General features: G+C 41.5%; 2 protein-coding genes across 2 annotated transcripts in view; both read right to left on the minus strand.

Annotated features, from left to right (window-relative positions):
- Window positions 1–1,591: 1,591 nt before the first annotated feature.
- Window positions 1,592–3,000, minus strand: LOC145430225 (urea transporter 1-like). The gene is made up of 5 exons (XM_080304959.1): window positions 2,992–3,000; window positions 2,379–2,516; window positions 2,052–2,171; window positions 1,982–2,014; window positions 1,592–1,888 (listed from the first exon to the last, which is right to left on the minus strand). Exons 1-5 carry the CDS (start codon window positions 2,998–3,000, stop codon window positions 1,592–1,594), a joined length of 597 nt encoding a protein of 198 aa, XP_080161085.1.
- A 5,370-nt stretch (window positions 3,001–8,370) lies between these two features.
- The window catches only part of thbs4b (thrombospondin 4b), a 38,038-nt gene continuing 26,992 nt past the window's right edge, over window positions 8,371–19,416 (minus strand). Inside the window, exons 13-22 of the mRNA XM_026173477.2 lie at window positions 15,034–15,193; window positions 14,027–14,145; window positions 13,509–13,561; window positions 13,223–13,416; window positions 11,023–11,201; window positions 10,359–10,407; window positions 10,061–10,257; window positions 9,778–9,950; window positions 9,458–9,597; window positions 8,371–9,131 (exon numbers count right to left, since the gene is read on the minus strand). Of these exons, the coding sequence (XP_026029262.1) occupies window positions 9,073–9,131; window positions 9,458–9,597; window positions 9,778–9,950; window positions 10,061–10,257; window positions 10,359–10,407; window positions 11,023–11,201; window positions 13,223–13,416; window positions 13,509–13,561; window positions 14,027–14,145; window positions 15,034–15,193 (1,323 nt within the window). The 3' untranslated portion in view covers window positions 8,371–9,072. The remainder of the gene's footprint in view (window positions 9,132–9,457; window positions 9,598–9,777; window positions 9,951–10,060; window positions 10,258–10,358; window positions 10,408–11,022; window positions 11,202–13,222; window positions 13,417–13,508; window positions 13,562–14,026; window positions 14,146–15,033; window positions 15,194–19,416) is intronic.

The following is a 19,416-nucleotide window of genomic DNA, read 5'->3' on the forward strand; positions in this document are numbered from 1 at the left end:
GCAGCATATTTAACTGATACCATCAGTATTTGTACCAAACAAGTACAAGTGGATAATGTAACTACAGTTATGGAAGACTTTGGCCTACATTTCTGTACCAGACATGCTATTCTTATCTGACAGCATAGTAGACAGCTGGTAGAGAGAGATGTGGCCAAATACTTTTTATTTTCACTCATTTCTTTCTTTCTTTCTTTTTTCACAGCACTCATACAGGCGACTGTTTGCTAATGCTTCAGCCCTGTCTCATTTTTGTGGGAGTATTGGGTGATGCCTGCAGGGGATGCAGAAAGGTGAATCATACTGCTGAGAGCACACGGGAGGAAGCGACGCCAACCTCATCTCACATCATGACACCGCCGCCCTGTCCTTCAAATGTCACCGGATGAATCGACATTGCTTGAAAAGGCCACCGAAAAAAATCTATTGTCTGAGGTCTGGTGTACTTACAGGCCGCTGGGGAAAGTTTCCTTATGTAACGTAATGCACCAAGAGTTTAAGCAGAGATCTTTTTGAGTATTGTGTTCAAATGAGGGCAGAATTAGGGAATGCATATCAGATATTAAGTTTAAAAAAAGACAGTCATAACAAGCCATATTTTATCACCAGGCAAAGTAATGAGACATTCTCATTTGCGACTCTGTCGCCTTCTCCCGTCTCGCACCTACCCCCCGACTGCAGCTCCCACACATGTCTGGGTGTGTGACTGGCTCGTATGTGTCGTTCTGGCTAGACTATAGCCATCCGCCTTCAAGTGCAGCAGATAGAGACAGACAGATGGCAATAAGGACACAGAAAGATACAGGCAGAAATGCACACAAAGATACAGACCGTGACCCAGATAGAAAAATCATTTTGGTGGAGGACAGAAAGCTAGATGAGGACAGATGATGTCTGAACAGAGATGAGCAAAAAGAGAGAAAAGGGCAGAAAGGGAAGAAGTAAGAAAGCGGGTTATAAAATTTATCAGAGAGATGGGGAGGAAATGATAAGAGAAAACATTAAGACAGATTGCGGAGTACAGAAGGCGGAGATGGATTATGTCTGGCAGTGAGGGAGGTGTTTTTATTTTTGTTTCTCTGCTGGGGGGGGGGGTTATGAAATCTCCCCTGCAGCTCATTTTTTGCACAGCTGAAAACACTTCTGCATTTTCCCTACATATCCTCTACCAACAGCCACTACTGTGCTGTCGAGGAAAGACTGCCCAGTCCCCCCCTAATTTTTTTGCTCTGCAGTCATAACTAATCAGCATGACAAATGTTGTGGTTTGCAAAGTGAAGCTTAATAAAATATGCTACAGCTAAAACACACACACACACACACACACACACACACACACACACACACACACACACACACGTGCTCAGCCTGTTCTCTCAGTATGATTAGATTTACATCCACTGTTGTTACACCCTTTTATTGGAATGTACTGCCCTCTTCAGGGCAGAATAAATACTGAAGAAGAAAATATTTGCTGTTTAGAAATTCATCATTTGTCACCATGCACAATGCCAAATTATATAACAAATTTAGTTATGTAAAGGGGGGGCGGCGGTGGGGGGGGGGGGGGGGGGGGGCGCCAGCCATTCCATCACCGTTCCATTCCTACAATATAAATGCTCACAAAGGTAAATGTTAAGGACAAATTCTTCTTCTCTGCAGCCAGATAGACACTTGGTCCTTCCCTCTCCTTCAGCGGGGCCTCCTCTTGGCCGCTCTTCTGCTGACTGTGCTGAGCTTTCTTTAATTGTCTCTGGTAGCAGAGATTTACCTCGGGGTAGGAGACCACAGACAGAGGCAGTCTGCAGATTGCTGGAATCTCAGAGGAAATGAGGAGAGAGATGAGAGTCGACAGGCAGAAAGGCCACGTGCAGGCCGGTAATGCAAGCTGAAAGGGGATGCCATAGGAGAGGAGAGCGTGACACATGATGAGCACGTGGAAATGATGTTTGCAGACTTGGGAGGAAAGTTTCTGAGCTACTGCAGACATCAGATTTGAGGTTGCTGCAATCATCTGTGTGTATGTGTGCAGAAAAGTTTATGAGTTTCACCAAACAGCAGAACCAGAGGAAGACACCCCCAATGGCACTGGAGGATAGTGCACTATTACATCCCCACAGCCTTGTGTAAATATCCCTTTGAGGAGCAGGCCAGAGCAAGCCATCCACCACACATCAGTGAAAAACACTTTAATCCCCCCATTTGTGTGAAGTATTACACAAATAACAAGCAACTGCATGAATCTGAAAACTGAACGTGTGCATTATTTAAGAAAACATTCCACTGTGCCATTTAAAGAAGCCAGAGGTCATTCTTGAGGCTCAGACATTATGCATATTTCTATGCAAATTGTTTTGAGACTTTCAGCAGCAAACATGCCAGCAGCAGAGCCCAAACGTGGCATGAAAACAAATAGCTGGTAAGCAGAGCAGCAGGGACAGAAGGATGAGACCTCCTGTCCAAGGACTGTCACAGCCGTACACCTGGCCAGCACCAACTGGCACTGACAAGAATAGCTGCAAAATGACAGCCTCCGTTTATTTACATTTTAAACAGTTAGCACTGTTTTTTTAATGGCGCTGATAGAAAAATGTCAAAAAAAACACAAAAAAAACACCATTTAGATATTCATAGCTAGTGGACCAGAAACATGAGGTTTTTTGCATATCTTATGCACTCTGTAAGATTATCTGTGTGAGTAGCTCATGTAGCTGCAATGTGCAGCCACATCCACAAAATTAGATGGAAGGATCTCATTTGTTAGCAACTGAGGGCAAAGCACTGACAACTACTGGGCAGGAAATGAATTAAGAGGAAACTTGGAATCGCTACAGGGTGACATTATATTTGTTATTATTTATGGGGCAAATGTCCAATCAAAGAGAGCCAGATGAGCAGATTCCCTGCTGGATATTGCGCTTTCACAGCTTTTGAAAAGAACAAACAGAAAGGCAACAGCGTGGTAGTTCTATGCAAAAGTCAGGCGCTCACCAAACACATCAGAGACCATTATTTTTAACCATCCAATTGACAAGCTGAAAAATTCAGCCAGCAGGAGCTTTCATTTGCACTGGAAAATTGATGGGCAAAGCTGCTCTAAAATTAAAAAACATGTTGTCCAAAACCTCTAAATCACTCTATTACGACTTTAGAAAAACAGTAAGGCTCGAGTACTTTGATATTTTTCAGTCTGCAGTAAATTGAGATTAAGGACTGAGACTTACTAATCATCATGTTATTGCTGCCACTGTAGAGTTATGGCTGTGTCCTGAAAACACTCCCTTTACAATGCAACATACTGTCATTTATTGCCCCAATTAAAGTTTTTTTAAATGGTAAAATGTAAAGTCATGTTCACTCGCTCATCAGTATGTGTCTCAGTGTCACAGCGTAAGCTAAAGGTAGTGTTCGTGGCTTCCACACCTCTTTCTGCTAGCAATCGTATAATCCAAAGAGCCACATTTACAGCTGACAGTGAAACTAAATGATGCAGCACACTGCCGAACGCTGCTGTACTTAGCTGAAAATAACAACCATGTAATTGACCCCTTTTTCCCTTGAGGGTTTTTTGAGGGTGCTTTATGGTAGATGCATTTAAACCATCGTAATTTAGACACTCAGAAAAAAACAAGGACAAACATATTGCACCGGAGTATATCAGCTGCTCACAGTGCAGCTTATTATACTGGTCTTTAACATTTGACAAGGTGCCTTTCCCATTTACAGGATGCAGCAAATTAATTTCTGGAGGAGAACACTTACTGCAACATGGACATAAAAACATTTGACATGAAAAGCCACCAGTGCCAGTGTCTTTAGGCAGAGAACATGGCCATCACTATGTTCCGTTGTAGGCATATAATCCCACTGACGTGGTCTCCCTGGGCTGAATGTGACAAATATAGCCAAAATTAGTGAGATGCAGCTAAATGAGAAACTGTGTAAAGTACACATGTAAAAGTCAACAGAAGTGTAGGCCCAGGGAATATAAGGGGAAAAGACAGTGATAATGACTTTGTGTTTGGAGGAAAAGGTGTTTTTTCTCTCCCTATTTTCACGATGAACTCAAAGAAGGTTTATTACAGATAAGTAGAAGCCATTGGGTCTCTTTAGTCCCAGCAAAGAAGCCAGACCCAGTGGGAACTAGAACACCTAGAAGACCATTCAGAGCGCTCCAGTGTTCTGTAGGATGAGGTTAACCACAGTTAGGAGCCAACTGAGAGGGCTGATGAGAAATGTGTCTTGGGCTACCCTTTAAATGATGCGGTCTAGCACCTGGATTATTATAGCCCATCTAGTGATAGATGATAAACTGTGATAAACTGACTTCAGTTTTATTAGTAGTACTATGAGTCACCATCAGTCATAATTATTCACACTCAAAATTAACTCCTTGCTGAAATCTATTGCATATCCATACTTCTATTAGTATAACATTACATGTTCCCTGTAAAAAGCCCAATAGGATGGAAGCAAAAGGAACCAGCTGGACTTTCTTCCTTTGAAGGTTTTTGGGGGTGTTTTTTGCTGTTTTTGTTGTAGTGCGTGCTTGTTCATGCAGATCATTAACTGGATTATGTACACACTACAGGTTATAGCAGCTACAGGTTGAATTGTATAAGAGTTTGTAGAGACATTGTCAAAAGAAGATAAAGCCTGGAGTTCAACCAAGTTTTGGTTATATAGCGCCAGTTGACGACAAAGGTTGTCTTTGTATTGAAAGGTAATTACCCTGCAGTATTAGAGAGAAAGCCTCAATGCCCCGCTTCGTGACTGTGGGAAGGAAGAACTCCCTATTAAACAGGAAGAGACCTCTGACAGCGTTTCCCTGACCTTTCCTCTATGACCACCGCGTTCTGTGCATCCATCTTCATCCAGCGCAGGCAGAGTGCACCCTGGACAGGTCACCAATCTATTGCAGGGCTAATACTGAATAGAAGTGCCAGTTAACCTAACCAATGCATGCTTTTGGATTGTGGGAGTGAGCCAGGAGTCCCTGGAGTGAATCCATACAACCACCCCACACAGAAAGACCCTTGCTGGCCAGTGGTTTTGACCATCATCAACATTGCTAACCATCATACCGCTGTGCTGCTTGGACCACAATGAGGTTGAGCATCTTTAAATGAGTTTTTCCTGATGACAACATCTGTCTAGAAGTAAACATAAGATGCAGGAACTGCCAAAAACCACAGTTTGAAATATTACAGCAGAAATAATAGCTCTTTACAAACAACAACATTTCTTTCTATAGTTGTTTTAGCCCTTTGTGACAACTACACAGGGGATTTTCTTCAAACTCAGCCACTAAACTTTAATAATGCTTTCACCATAAAGTGCAAGGCCACTTTTACAGATAAGTGGCCACTAGCTGTCTGCACTGCATCACCTCCTTTCAAGTCAGCAAACTTGAATGAGTAAAAATGCTCTAAAAAGATTTTTACACATTTTGTGATGCAATTATCAGACAAATTTTTGCCTGTGGGATCCACCCATACAGTATGGATGCTCTTTGTTATATACGCAGTATACATACATACATGCAGAACATTCAAAGCTTGAAAGCAGGGCTTCACTTCAACATCATAGTGCCTACATTAATCTTTTATTTAACATTCATAGCCATTGCTCAATATATTCTTTAACCTCGACAGGGTTACTAACTGAGCAGCACCTCAATCTTTGAGATTATGATAACATCAGACCATATTCTGTGGTTTTAATGGCAAGTTTGCAGAATTTTATCATGAAAGAACTTTAAGGTGAGCTGACAGCAGTTCTCCAGAGAGGGGAGCTCCGCTGCTATAAGCAACTGCCTCAGTATTGATATTCAGAGCTCGTACCTTTGGTGAATACCTCCAGATCTACGCTCTACAGAGGATAAGCGATCAGACGTCGGTGATCCCCTCATCAGGGAGAATTACTCTTATATTCAACGAAACACAGCGTCTACATCTCATTTGGACGATAACGATTTGTGGCCAATGTCTTCCAACATCTTCAGTGATCCCCAGAGTTTTAATGTTCAGCTGATGGTGACATCTCAAGGTGACAGCAACACTAGTTCAAAGCACGGCTGTGCAGCCTCACAGAGCTGCCAGCACGGTTAAAGACTCTTGGTTTGTTACCAGCATCAGCTTCTTGTTTGTTGTGTTACAAAATTAAGTTACAAAGAACCCCCCCTCTGTCGGTATGTTCATTAAATAGTTGTTGTGTGGCACAGCACAGACATTGATGTTATCAGGTTTTGTCATCCGCTCTCTGCTTCATCACAAATTACAGACAAGTCAACATCTCCCCGTGCACCATATAAATCAGTGAATGATTCTCTCATGCCCCCTGAGGTGGAGACAACTCCAGCAGAGACGTGCGAGCTGAAATCGAAACCTGGCTGCCACTTTGCCATGGAGTTTCCTCTCCCCCACCTGCCTTATTTATTCATTTTGAAGGAGTGATCAAAGCCGATTTTCCAAAGAGCTTCCCACTGTTCTATCGTCAACATCTTCGGTCACAATTCTCAGCAATGAAAGCCCGGGTGTCTTTATGCTGTGCAGCTTGTACTGAACCCCTTGATCTCTTCAGCTCTGCTGGTAACCTCTTTTCCTCCCTGCTACAATAGCAATTTTCAAACAGGCAACAAATATGGAAACTACTCAACACGATTCCACAGTAAGTTTTCAAACTGCAAACCAAAAAGCCAGGCGATCAGAAGGAAACTGATCAATAACTTTTCTCTGTAACAGCCATCAAACAAAGAATGTGTCTGTAGGTATTTCAGACAACAAGGCTATTATCTTCAAAAACACTGTGCTGATTTTTCATTATTACTTTGTGTTGTTTTCACTGTTTGAGTTTACACACACACACACACACACACACACACACACACACACACACACACACACACACACACACACGCACACACAGTTTTGCAGATTGCTGCTGCGTCTTAAAAGCGGTGGTCCCGATTGCTGCTCTTGAACACCATTTGCAGCATTTTAAATTCCTGTCACGATGAAAAGTGTGGCACCGTATCTGAATTTGCATATTTTTTTCCAAATCCAATTTATAAAAGCTTATCCAAATTCTGGTCTCAGCTCACCATAAAACAGCTCTACCTCCATGTGAATGCAAAGTTCCCACTGGTGAGATTCAGAAGCATCGTGTGGTCTGCCTGATTCTTTAATTAACAAATGTTCCATCAGAGGGATCTGCAGTGGCATTTTAGGACCCTTTGATCAAAACAAAACAGCACTTTCAGCGTAAATGTTGGGCAATTCATTTTTCCTAAGGGGTCACATGAGGTCATGGAGTCAATAAGCTAATAAAGAGATAACATAGAAGTGAATTAAGCTTATTGATGTGGGGCTTTCATAACAGTCCCAGTTTGACATGTAGCCCCTTGGGATAATTAATTGCCCATCCTTGAAAAGCAATGAATGCACGCATCGCATGATTTTTAAAAAATATATAATGTTAAAAATTCTGTATGATTCTTGAACCTGGTCAAACAATCCAGACTAGTACAACTTATAAAATAACAAAACCAAATAACAGCAAAATGTCCTTTATGTGTATACAACATATCTTTATCTCAAAGTAATTAGTGGGCTACATAGAAAATACTTCTACACATTATAATGAAAATTTATTTTGGCCAGGTTCATGACTATATATATATATATATATATATATATATATATATATATATATATATATATATATATATATATATATATATATATATATATATATATATATATATATATATATATAAGTGAAATGATCAAAATCTCAAGGTTCAAATAATAGAAAGAGAAAACCATGTAAAACCAAACTGGCCTTCTAGAGTGAGCGAGACCAGAAACATGATCAGCCCATTTTCTGGTAGCTATTATAAAAAACAAAACATAAAGAAAAAATTGACCCCACAAACACAACGACCCACCACCTAGCTGTCCAATATTAATAGTACTGGAAATTACCAAAATTATTTTTATATTTCTTTACCGGTTAATCCAAATGATGAAATTATATTTTAAATGCTAAAATACAATTATTGTTATTATCTATGAATTTTCAAATTGATTGAAATACAAGAAAAGGTGAAAAAAACCCAGCAAAGCCTGTTTTTTTCTTTTTCTTTTGACAGTTATTTACTTCCATTTCTGACAAGAAAATGTACCAGCTAAAGTTGGGTATAAAAAGGTGAATTTAATTCCTTACATGCCAATAAATGTAAAGACGTGTTTTTTTATTTGGTTTTTATGACAGGTGGTCTAAGAAATCTGCTAAGCACTGTATATCCCAAAAAGCGTTCAAATATGACTTCTGCGTAGTAGTAAAAATTATTATATGATAACATCTCACTTTATTTCCTGGGAAAATGTAGAATTTATTATGAAAAAATCATAATAAAAGAACAACTCCAAGTATAGGGGAAACAAAACTAATAAAACTGTATGCAGCGCTATGGTGTCTTATGCTACATTTTTTGGTAAGGATTCAGCTTACAAGATGATTTAACCACGAGTAAGGCACTAAGAGGAAGAGAAGAAGAGTATAGAGTAGAAGACAAAATAAAAGACACTTGAATTTTCTGAATATGGACGCAAAAAATGAAGTTTGGGTAAAATAACTAAAATAACTGTGCAGGAGATCAAATGCATCAAATGCACATTGACATCTACACCAGAGACTCTTCAGCATGTCAGTTTGTAACTTTTTGCATGAGGAAACTTTGAAAAGGATTATGTTTTACAGAGAGATACCAAAGGGTAAAAATCAAATATGCAGGATTTCTAAGGGGGCATATTGCAATGTATTTGATAAAATCCATTAAACCTAAAAGCTCAGCTCGAGACATTTAAGAGAAATGAGACAGCATGAGAAAATACACACACAGTACAAAGATTGTGGCCATGTATGCACAAAAGCCATAAACATCAAAACACAGACACAGGCATCCACACACGCACACACAAACGTGCGCACACTCGCACGTACACACTCGCACGTACACACTGATGCATTCCTCGTAGCTCTGCAGTGGTATTTTTTTCCGCGTTGGCTTTAGAGCGAGTCGACGCCATGCTGAGTGCTGAACTCCTGGAAATCCTCCGGGATGGTGTCTGCGGAAGTGACAAGTTAGGCGTTATGAGACAAGCTTAAAATCTCATATGCAGTGAGGTCAAACTAATTCTCTTCACAGCTGCAGTCTTTATGTAACAAGATGGAATATGAAGCTGTTGCAGACAACTAGTCTCAGAGGTCATGCAGCAAGATGCTGCACATTCCGTGAGGCTGAGAAAGCCCTTTAGTAAAATGTTGATCAGCATATTAGCATAGTTTTCTGCTAATTACCTGCACTAAACACCAAATTAGGATGGAGCTACTGACAGTTTTCTAGCATTGTTATCCCATTTGTAAATTATGTTGCAATGTTTGATTTCCTTACCATTGCAGCGGTATTTCAGATTGGACCAGATAATGTTTTCCTGCGAGAAACAGAACACGCCAAGTCGTCCTCCTCTCATGGTTGTGTCGATGGTCACGCCGGAGTCTGCAACCAGCTCAGTTCCTTCGTAAAAGCGGGCTCTGTACAAAGCACAACAAGGGATTTTTACCTTAGTTATTAAATTACAACTATTAAGACTAAGAAACAGCCAGCCTGGCTTTCCAATGGCTGAACATACAGTTTGCACCTACACACAATGCTGACCGTCTCATCTTGCTCTTGGCAAGAAAATTTAGGAAGCCGTAAGAATTTTATAATACCTGATGTATCCAACCTGTGGGCGGTGCTGCAGGTACCAGCGATAGGACACCTTATCCTTCCAGCCCACATTTCTCGGGTCCTTCCACAGCAGGCGCACTTGGTCGGTGGTGTCTCCCGTGTGCCACAGTGAGTTTCTCAAATGCTCGCCGGGGCCTGATCTAGACTTCACAGCCTAACGCAGAAGCAGAGACAAGTAAGGCGATTGTAGAAGCAGAAGGAAAACAAGAATGTGTAAAACAGGTCGAGTGAGTAAAACTAAAGTGAGATGACTCGCCCTCTCACCTTCAGCTGTATGCCGGGCTCGGCCACGGCTCTGAAGGGGGTTGCCTGCCAGTAGGTCTGTTCAGTCTGCTTCCACATCACCACGTAGAAGGAGGATGAGTCCTGGTAACCAAAGATGAAGCCAGCGTAGTCATCATCAGTGACTGTATTCACGTGAAAAGTCCCCTCAAAGTCCACGCCGCTGAAAGCCGTGTAACCTGACATCAGAAAGAGTAATTAGCGCATTAGATACGACGAGTAGTTTCTTGCACACAACACTAAAAGTGATATTCAGGTAAAAAAGCTAAATACACCTTACCGACAGCAAGTCCAGGATCACTATTCATGGTCTGAACGATTTCCATTCCCTGATAAGGAAGAGATGTTTTTAATGATGAATGATGCACCGTGAAACTTTTAATTTCAAAAGCTTGTATTTGCATTTCAGGTTTATTAAAATGTGCTTGCACACGTACTTTTTTTAGGCCATGAATTAAAGCTGCCGTGACTCTTTTTTTTCTTTTCTTTTTTTTAACACACTGTGAACAACACGACCTTTCAAGTTGATCTGGCAAGTGCCCTATATACACATTTAGCAGCTCTGATTTTTTTTTCAGTTTCTGGCCACAAACTGAATACAGATCAGCACCCTGCTTTCAGCGTAATTTTTCTGTTCTTCCAGCTCCCGAGGGCAACATCTGCTGAACATTAGCTGCTAAATGCACCAACACGTTCATCAGCTACCGACTAAGTGTGTCTCAACATGTAGTGTAGCGTGGGTTTTTAGTTTTTTGGCAATAAAAGGCTGCCTGCTGGGCCAGAAATCTATTCAAGGAGAGTGGTAAGAGTGAACCAAAACAGCAAAGCTGGACAACAAAACACTTGGGGAAATCACAAAAGTCAAGTAAAGTCAAGCATGTGTATATAAAAATATCTGCCTATGATGGATAAATTTGAATGATCAGTGATAATAATGTTCATACCTGGTTCAAAACAACCCAGTTGGGGTCAATCTGGGCATCGCCCTCGGGGTCCAGCACAACAGTCTGATAGGCCCTGAAGTCAGTCAAGGTAATCTCGGCATTTTCAGGACAATTATCAATCCTGTCTATCACTTTGTCCTGGTCAAAGTCAGACTCACAAATATCTCCAACACCGTCACCTGAAAAGTTAAAAAGTACAGTTAAAAATTGGGTGCATGAGTAGTTTCAAATCTTTAATTTACTTTGGAAACACAATAGTGTATGATCAAAATATCTCAGAAGCTGTGCAACCTCATTGGATAAATGATCTCAAGTACTGTACTTTGTCACTACACAATAGCCAGCCTTGATAGCCGGGGATAGACCGCCAGGGCCTCTGCTCGATGCGTTTCACCCGACCCCTTTAGTGACTCCTGTGGGTGGTGGAGGGCAGGCCTATGCTTAATCCATGTGAGCTAAGGGCCAGCCACCAGCCACTCTCCTTCAAGCTCCCTCCACAGGCCAGGGTCCAGGGTGGGGCTACGGTAACCCTGCCCCGGGTAGGGTGACCTGGTCCATTAACTTCTCTCCTTTCCTGAATCTGAATGGATAATGACTGACAAGAATGAGCTTTCTCTGAGGGGCACCTGAGATGGGGCTAGTAATTCATTCATTCATTCATTCATTCATTCATTCAAGCAAGGGCTCAGAGTGGAGCCACTACTAAACACTGAAAGGTTTTAGTATCTGACAAGGATGTCTCTTGGGCACCACCAGGGAGAAGGCCCCGTGAAAGATCACGGGGACACGCTGGAGCGATTATATTTTTTGGCTGGCCTGGGAACACCTCAGTTTGCCCCTGGATAAGCTGTAGGAGGTGGCTGGGGAGAGGGAGGACTGGGTTGCTCCGAATAGGCTGTTGCCCCTGCAACCCGGTCCCAGATAAGCACATGAAAATGGATGAATTGATGCACTAAATGTTGTCACACAGTTTTTAAAAAATTGCTGAAAAATTAAGACCTTTTAGTGAAGCTCACTGCAGTCCACACCCTCCAGTATGACAGACATATACTGATATGGCTTCTCGCTGAGTCTTTAATAAGTCAAAATCAGCTCTGAATGTGTCTGATTCTTCCTAAATGCTGTACCGAGACACAAACATAAGCCGTCCACGTTTGCAACTGGGATTTTGTGATAACCATACATTATTCTGTAATGTTGAACCACACATAATGTTACGAATGGACTGCTACCTTTCAGTAACAGTAGTTTGTACAGGCTCACAGAGTGCACGATTGAGTAGAAATCTAGAAAAAAGATTACAATGTCAAAGGGAACCACTTTGCTTTTATGTAGTTGGTGGGAATTATGAGAGTGCCACACATCAAAGGCCCCTGAATGACAGCGAGGGGGAAACAAAATCTGTGAGGGCAGAAAGAATGAATCACTTTGTTGTGTGGAGCAAACAGCAACTAACCACCAGACGACACACAAACGAAAGAAACCTTAATCACGACACAGGCTACGTGCTTTCTGGTCTCTGCTCAACAGGGGACAGCAATAGCCCTGGATGGCAGTTACAAAAAACAAAACCCTCTGTGCGATAAACTTCAAAAGAAAACCGAATTTAAATCAAAGGGAGCAATACCATTTCTTAATTCATAGGTCTAGATGCTACATATTAGCTGGCAAAAATACATTTGTCTAACAGTACAGCTTTGGACACATGACATTTAAAAGGGCACTGATTATTAAATAAAAGCAAATATCTGACTTTTGAGTTTTGTTAGGCTATTAAAACTGTGCTACTACCACAACTGGCTACACAAGAAAAAGTTGTGTGTTGTAATAATGTAAGTAATGGTCTGTTAACTGAATTGACACTCCACTCCCATTAGTTTCAGAATCCATTTTCACACAAGTAATGTCACAGCGAGTCATAAAATTGGCGAATGAGTTTAGGCTCGCAAAAATTGCGCTTTTTTTTTCTCCTCACAAAAATTGCCACTTAATCTTCCCAAGGTTGCTACTGTTTGATCCGCGTGGGTGTGAAATAAATAATGTCAGTAACAGTGCAGGGGGAAGAGAGACGTTCTCCCGAAATTATGACCATTAATCTTTCAGCATCAATCTGCTTTTTAGCCAAACGTCTCAACAAAAACAACTGAACATCCCTACAAACTCATTTTTTTTAATTATCAGGGGACAATCTGAAACTCACTGTTATCATCAATCTGATCAGGATTTGGTACCAGCCGGCAGTTGTCTGGACCCGGTGGTAAAACATCCGGTATCCCGTCGTTGTCATCATCGTCATCGCATTCGTCACCCAGCCCGTCTTTGTCAGTGTCCAGCTGAGAGCTATTGATCACGAGTGGGCAGTTATCCTTGGTATCCTGGTGACCATCGCCATCACTACACAGGAAGCGACGCAGTGACATGAGTTAAATTGAAATAAATGAATAAAAGCTATACTGGTACTGTAGATATCAAGATAGTGTTATCACCTGTCTTGGTTTGTATCACAGGAATCCCCAACCAAGTCATTATCAACATCAGACTGAAGAGAGAGCAGACAGCAATGAGACAAGTGTGAAAATACAACTTTAATCCTGCAGTTAAGATCTTATTTTTGTAAAGGTAAATGCACAGTGCAAACAGCTTCGTTCATCAGTAATATGGACCTTTTGAATGACATATTAGAACTGCAAACTATAGAACAAACTGCATTTATCTGACTTTTCTCTGATCATTAGATAATTTTTCCTTTTATTTCAAAGAAACTGTTAGTGTTTTTTTACGGAGCACAGAATGTTTGAAGCACTTCAACAGTGTGTTGATAGTATATTTTTGTATTTCATAAGATGTTGAATTTGAAATCTCATATCTCACTCATAACTATAGTGGTTAGATAAATCTAGTGAATCAAACACTAAATACTACGAGCAAAATCAAATAAACTATCCTTATGTCAGTGTATTTAGTTAATTTACATGACCGCCATACATCCACCTGTATGACTGACCTGATTTGGGTTGGGGATGTCGGGGCAGCTGTCACAAGCGTCTCCCACCCCGTCTCCATCCCGGTCCAGCTGGTCTCTGTTCTGGACACGCTGGCAATTATCCAGGAAGTTCTTCAGACCTGCACATCGATCAGGTGACACTCATTTAACACTCAAACTGCCACCAAGTGGGTTTATAAAATATATAAATGTGCAAAGAATTTGATGAGCAGTCAGTTAAGTCAACAAAGACTGTAAATCCTGCATGTCAGCTGTAAAGATGTGCATTTGTTTGCTTTCTGCGGCAGTGGACTGAATACCTTGCTTTAAAAGACAGATATGAGTTTGGGTCACTATTTTCCAGGAAATAATCAGCAGTATTCTTTGTAATATAATCACAGCAGCATACCTGTGGAAAGCAAGCTGTATTACTGACAGAGTCATCTTTATCATGAAACACGAGCAACAGGTTTATGCTGCTGTCTCACTAAAGAAATGATTTTATAAGCTGATCTTTCTAATATCACCACTAGGGTGCACTGTTGCATTTTCTATGTTGTTCCAGAGAACCTGCATTCAGATGGTATTTTACTTCATCACAGGGAGGCAGTAGCAGCACTACTAATGCATAAAGGTCAAGCAGCAGCAGTGGAAGGAAGAACTATCTTCTTGTCCTGTGGGGGCTTCATGAGGTATAATCACGCTGTTGAGTGATCAAAGGTTGTACTCGCTTTGGGGTCAGCCTGCTATCGGCTTTCATCATTTATTTTTTTCTTTACGGTGTTGTTTATTCAGCCTGAGCTGGCATACAAAATCTATCCTAATATAAAGTGATGCGTTTAAACAACAAAGGGATCTGTAACTAACTATAAAAGTTGCATGCATCCTTGTGAGTAATTCACTACGAGACCACAGCAGTGGAATCATAAAAGGGAGTGCAGGGTAAGAAGTCATAACAGCAAAAGCCTCCAGTGATGTTGATTATATAACAAGAGCGTCAGCATCAGTGATGTCATTTCTCTCCTCACCATCTCCATCCATGTCATCATCACAGGCGTCCCCTTTGCCATCACCGTCAGTGTCCCTCTGGTCGGGGTTCTCCACCAGGCGGCAGTTATCACAGGCGTCGCCGTGGCTGTCCTTGTCGCTGTTCCTCTGGTCCACATTGGCTTTTAACCTGCAGTTGTCCTGATGAAGAAGGAGCGTGTGCACATATTCATGTATGAGTCATGTGAGTGGGTAATATGGTGGGTAAAGCGTAAGCCTCTGTATGCTTCAGGGCTGAAACCTTTTCGATTTTTATGAGATTGATATCACTGTGCATCTTATTATAAAAGATGAAATCTTTTGTTTGTTTCTTTGGCTGCCTGTACTGTCAACATGATTAGGAGTAGCCAAACTTAGCACATAGGTACATCTTAGCCCCCGATTCGTATTGTTAGGGATATCAGTTAAAATCATCATGTTGCTTTGCAACAACCTGGAAGTGAACTAAAAACAAAACAGTTTTTGGTCATATAAATGACATCTACTGCCCACACTTTTAACTTTTCTCAGTGTCATTAAGCATGTAATTTTGCCAACAGCAGAAAAAAGCCAAAAACAATAACCTAGCATGGACATGTACTACAGGGAGTGCAGAATTATTAGGTAAATGAGTATTTTGTCCACATCATCCTCTTCATGCATGTTGTCTTACTCCAAGCTGTATAGGCTCGAAAGCCTACTACCAATTAAGCATATTAGGTGATGTGCAACTCTGTAATGAGAAGGGGTGTGGTCTAATGACATCAACACCCTATATCAGGTGTGCATAATTATTAGGCAACGTCCTTTCCTTTGGCAAAATGGGTCAAAAGAAGGACTTGACAGGCTCAGAAAAGTCAAAAATAGTGAGATCTCTTGCAGAGGGATGCAGCAGTCTCAAAATTGCAAAGCTTCTGAAGCGTGATCATCGAACAATCAAGCGTTTCATTCAAAATAATCAACAGGGTCGCAAGAAGCGTGTGGAAAAACCAAGGCGCCAAATAACTGCCCATGAACTGAGAAAAGTCAAGCGTGCAGCTGCCAAGATGCCACTTGCCACCAGTTTGGCCATATTTCAGAGCTGCAACATCACTGGAGAGCCCAAAAGCACAAGGTGTGCAATACTCAGAGACATGGCCAAGGTAAGAAAGGCTGAAAGACGACCACCACTGAACAAGACACACAAGCTGAAACGTCAAGACTGGGCCAAGAAATATCTCAAGACTGGTTTTTCTAAGGTTTTATGGACTGATGAAATGAGAGTGAGTCTTGATGGGCCAGATGGATGGGCCCGTGGCTGGATTGGTAAAGGGCAGAGAGCTCCAGTCCGACTCAGACGCCAGCAAGGTGGAGGTGGAGTACTGGTTTGGGCTGGTATCATCAAAGATGAGCTTGTGGGGCCTTTTCAGGTTGAGGATGGAGTCAAGCTCAACTCCCAGTCCTACTGCCAGTTTCTGGAAGACACCTTCTTCAAGCAGTGGTACAGGAAGAAGTCTGCATCCTTCAAGAAAAACATGATTTTCATGCAGGACAATGCTCCATCACACGCGTCCAAGTACTCCACAGCGTGGCTGGCAAGAAAGGGTATAAAAGAAGAAAAACTAATGACATGGCCTCCTTGTTCACCTGATCTGAACCCCATTGAGAACCTGTGGTCCATCATCAAATGTGAGATTTACAAGGAGGGAAAACAGTACACCTCTCTGAACAGTGTCTGGGAGGCTGTGGTTGCTGCTGCACGCAATGTTGATGGTGAACAGATCAAAACACTGACAGAATCCATGGATGGCAGGCTTTTGAGTGTCCTTGCAAAGAAAGGTGGCTATATTGGTCGCTGATTTGTTTTTGTTTTGTTTTTGAATGTCAGAAATGTATATTTGTGAATGTGGAGATGTTATATTGTTTTCACTGGTAAAAATAAATAATTGAAATGGGTATATATTTGTTTTTTGTTAAGTTGCCTAATAATTATGCACAGTAATAGTCACCTGCACACACAGATATCCCCCTAAAATAGCGAAAACTAAAAACAAACTAAAAACTACTTCCAAAAACATTCAGCTTTGATATTAATGAGTTTTTTGGGTTCATTGAGAACATGGTTGTTGTTCAATAATAAAATTATTCCTCAAAAATACAACTTGCCTAATAATTCTGCACTCCCTGTAGTTTGGGGTGAGGGGGAATTCAGTGCCACTTGGCTCATATTTCTGCACATAGCAAACAGCAACTTTTGTCCCTTAAGTATAAAAATTTGCAGTTCCTCTTTAAGAGTTAAAGGTATACTTTATAAAGGATTTTGGCTTTGTTTGATGGTAATTAAACACACTCTAAATATCGGATGTTCAGTTTCTCCAGGCAGTTTAATTTGCTTTAAGTCTTTTTCGTAAGCCAGCATTAGCATCCCAATGCATCTTGCTAATCTAAATAGTGTGATATTATTCTGTTATTATATGTTACCTTATAGATGTAATCAAAATAGTTGAATTAGGATATTGTTGTAGATCATATTATACCCTTTAAAATAGAGTGTGTGATCGGTATGTAGTTTAGTTCTCATTATACTTTTGAGTTAACAGAACATATTCACATATTAGTTCATTAGATAAATGTGCATCACTCTGTATCCTTGATCTGCTGGGAATGTGTTACACTGTTTTCTTGACATGCTTAATTGTTGAATCATGAAGAGAAGGTTGTAAGCAGGAGACTCTGTGTCTAAAGACAGGGGAGATAGACAGACCACATTCCACACCCCCACCTTACAGAAAGCAGAGAAACAACTGCCGAGGTCATAACTTAGGCGCTGTAACAGAGAAAAAATGTGATGTTTTGGCTTTTACGACTAGCTGGGGGCCACTAGAGACTATAAAAAGCTGAGCAACCCGTCACCATTTTGAGACATGTGCCTGACCCTCTGGTAGCATCTCTCCCGTCCGGACGTTCTAATGCTCTTATTGTTGAATTGTATGCAAATAAATGATTGTTGATTGAGCATTTATACACCGAGTATTGTCCCTCCTTCAGCCCAAAGATTCAAAGAACTGCGTGTTTTCAACAACTTGGTGCCGTGTGACCCGGATCTTTGGTGTGCTGAGGAGGTGCAGATTTGACCTTTGGTGAGATCGTGAGGCGAGGTGAACAGAGGACCGGTCCAAAAATAAAAAGGTAAGCACAGCCTGTTGTATTATAAATACCAAATGTGCATATTGGGCTTTCCAAATTAATCTGTTCACTGAGTCACATGTATTTTCACAGTAAATTTGTCGGTGTCTGGTTTTTGGCGCAAGATACTAACAACATAAGTTGAGGCTGAATTCCAGGGTGTTAAATAAACTGCTTCTACCGAGATACTAATAACACACTACGTTGGTCTAGATTGCAGTAATCTGCCTCTACCGAGATACTAATAACATACTACGTTGGACTAGAGTGCAGCCACTTTACCTTCCACATTTAATTTTGTCTAATACTGGCTTCTGTAGCAATAATACGTTAGAATTTCTTCTGAAGACGCGGCCATTAGTTCAGTACATTGAAGTCGAGGTTTGAAGTTTGTTTATGATGTCGGTTACGTCCTGGCTCTTGCCGGCTGTGAAATAGAAGTTGATTTAAGGAAAAGCAGATGCTGGCTTCACGGTGCGGTTAAACACTGGCAACGCGAGAGCGAAACACGTCCGTAGGTTTGGTTTATGATACGGCGTGTTCCGGTGATATGCGGCCGTGAAGTGCAGTAGTGGTTGGTGCTAATTTTAGTACATTGAACAGAGGTTTGACGGTGGTTTGTGGCGTCAGTCGAGTTTTTTTTTTTTAAGGGCTGCGGTCATAAAACAAAGTAAAATTTTACTTGCCAAGAAGTACATAGAGCAAAACCTGGTTTATGATGTCTGGTATAACTTCGGGGATGCAAGCATCACGTTTATGATGCGACTTTGCTCCGTTGTGGCGGTCATAAGCGCAGAGAAAAGGGTATTTTGGTCTATGGTGCAGTGTGCTTTAAGAAGATCTAATAGTTGAGCTCAGAGGTTTCTGTGTAAAATTCCCGCTGAGGAAAAGTGTTGTGTGTGAGTGTCAAAGCGCGCTCTGGGTGAGAGAGTGTGTGTGAAGCTGCGAGGCGCGCTCTGGGTGCTGTCTTGTGGGTAAAGCGCGCACTGAGTGAGAGTGTGACTGAGGCGCGCTCTGAGTGTGTTTTGTGTGGAGTGTGAAGCGTGAACACAGTGACAGTGACGGTTAATGTGTTTGATTAGGAGGACATTAGAGCAAAGACACATTTTTAGGATCAAACGTTGATGCCTAGTGTACCTGTGGACCTTTGCCCTAGGAGTGGCGACCCTCCTGTCCAGGGACGCTTGGCCAGGACCGGCGGCGTCCGGGTGCCGAGGTGG

This window comes from Astatotilapia calliptera, chromosome 7 (genome assembly GCF_964374335.1).
Source record: "Astatotilapia calliptera chromosome 7, fAstCal68.1, whole genome shotgun sequence".
NCBI lineage: Eukaryota > Metazoa > Chordata > Actinopteri > Cichliformes > Cichlidae > Astatotilapia > Astatotilapia calliptera.

Coding starts and splice junctions, on each gene's coding strand:
- LOC145430225 (XM_080304959.1), bottom strand. Junction 2,172..2,378: donor CGTTTGGGCTCTGCTGCTGG/CATGTTTGCTGC, acceptor TTTCACTGATGT/GTGGTGGATGGCTTGCTCTG. Junction 1,889..1,981: donor CCTCAAATCTGATGTCTGCA/GTAGCTCAGAAA, acceptor ATCCCCTTTCAG/CTTGCATTACCGGCCTGCAC.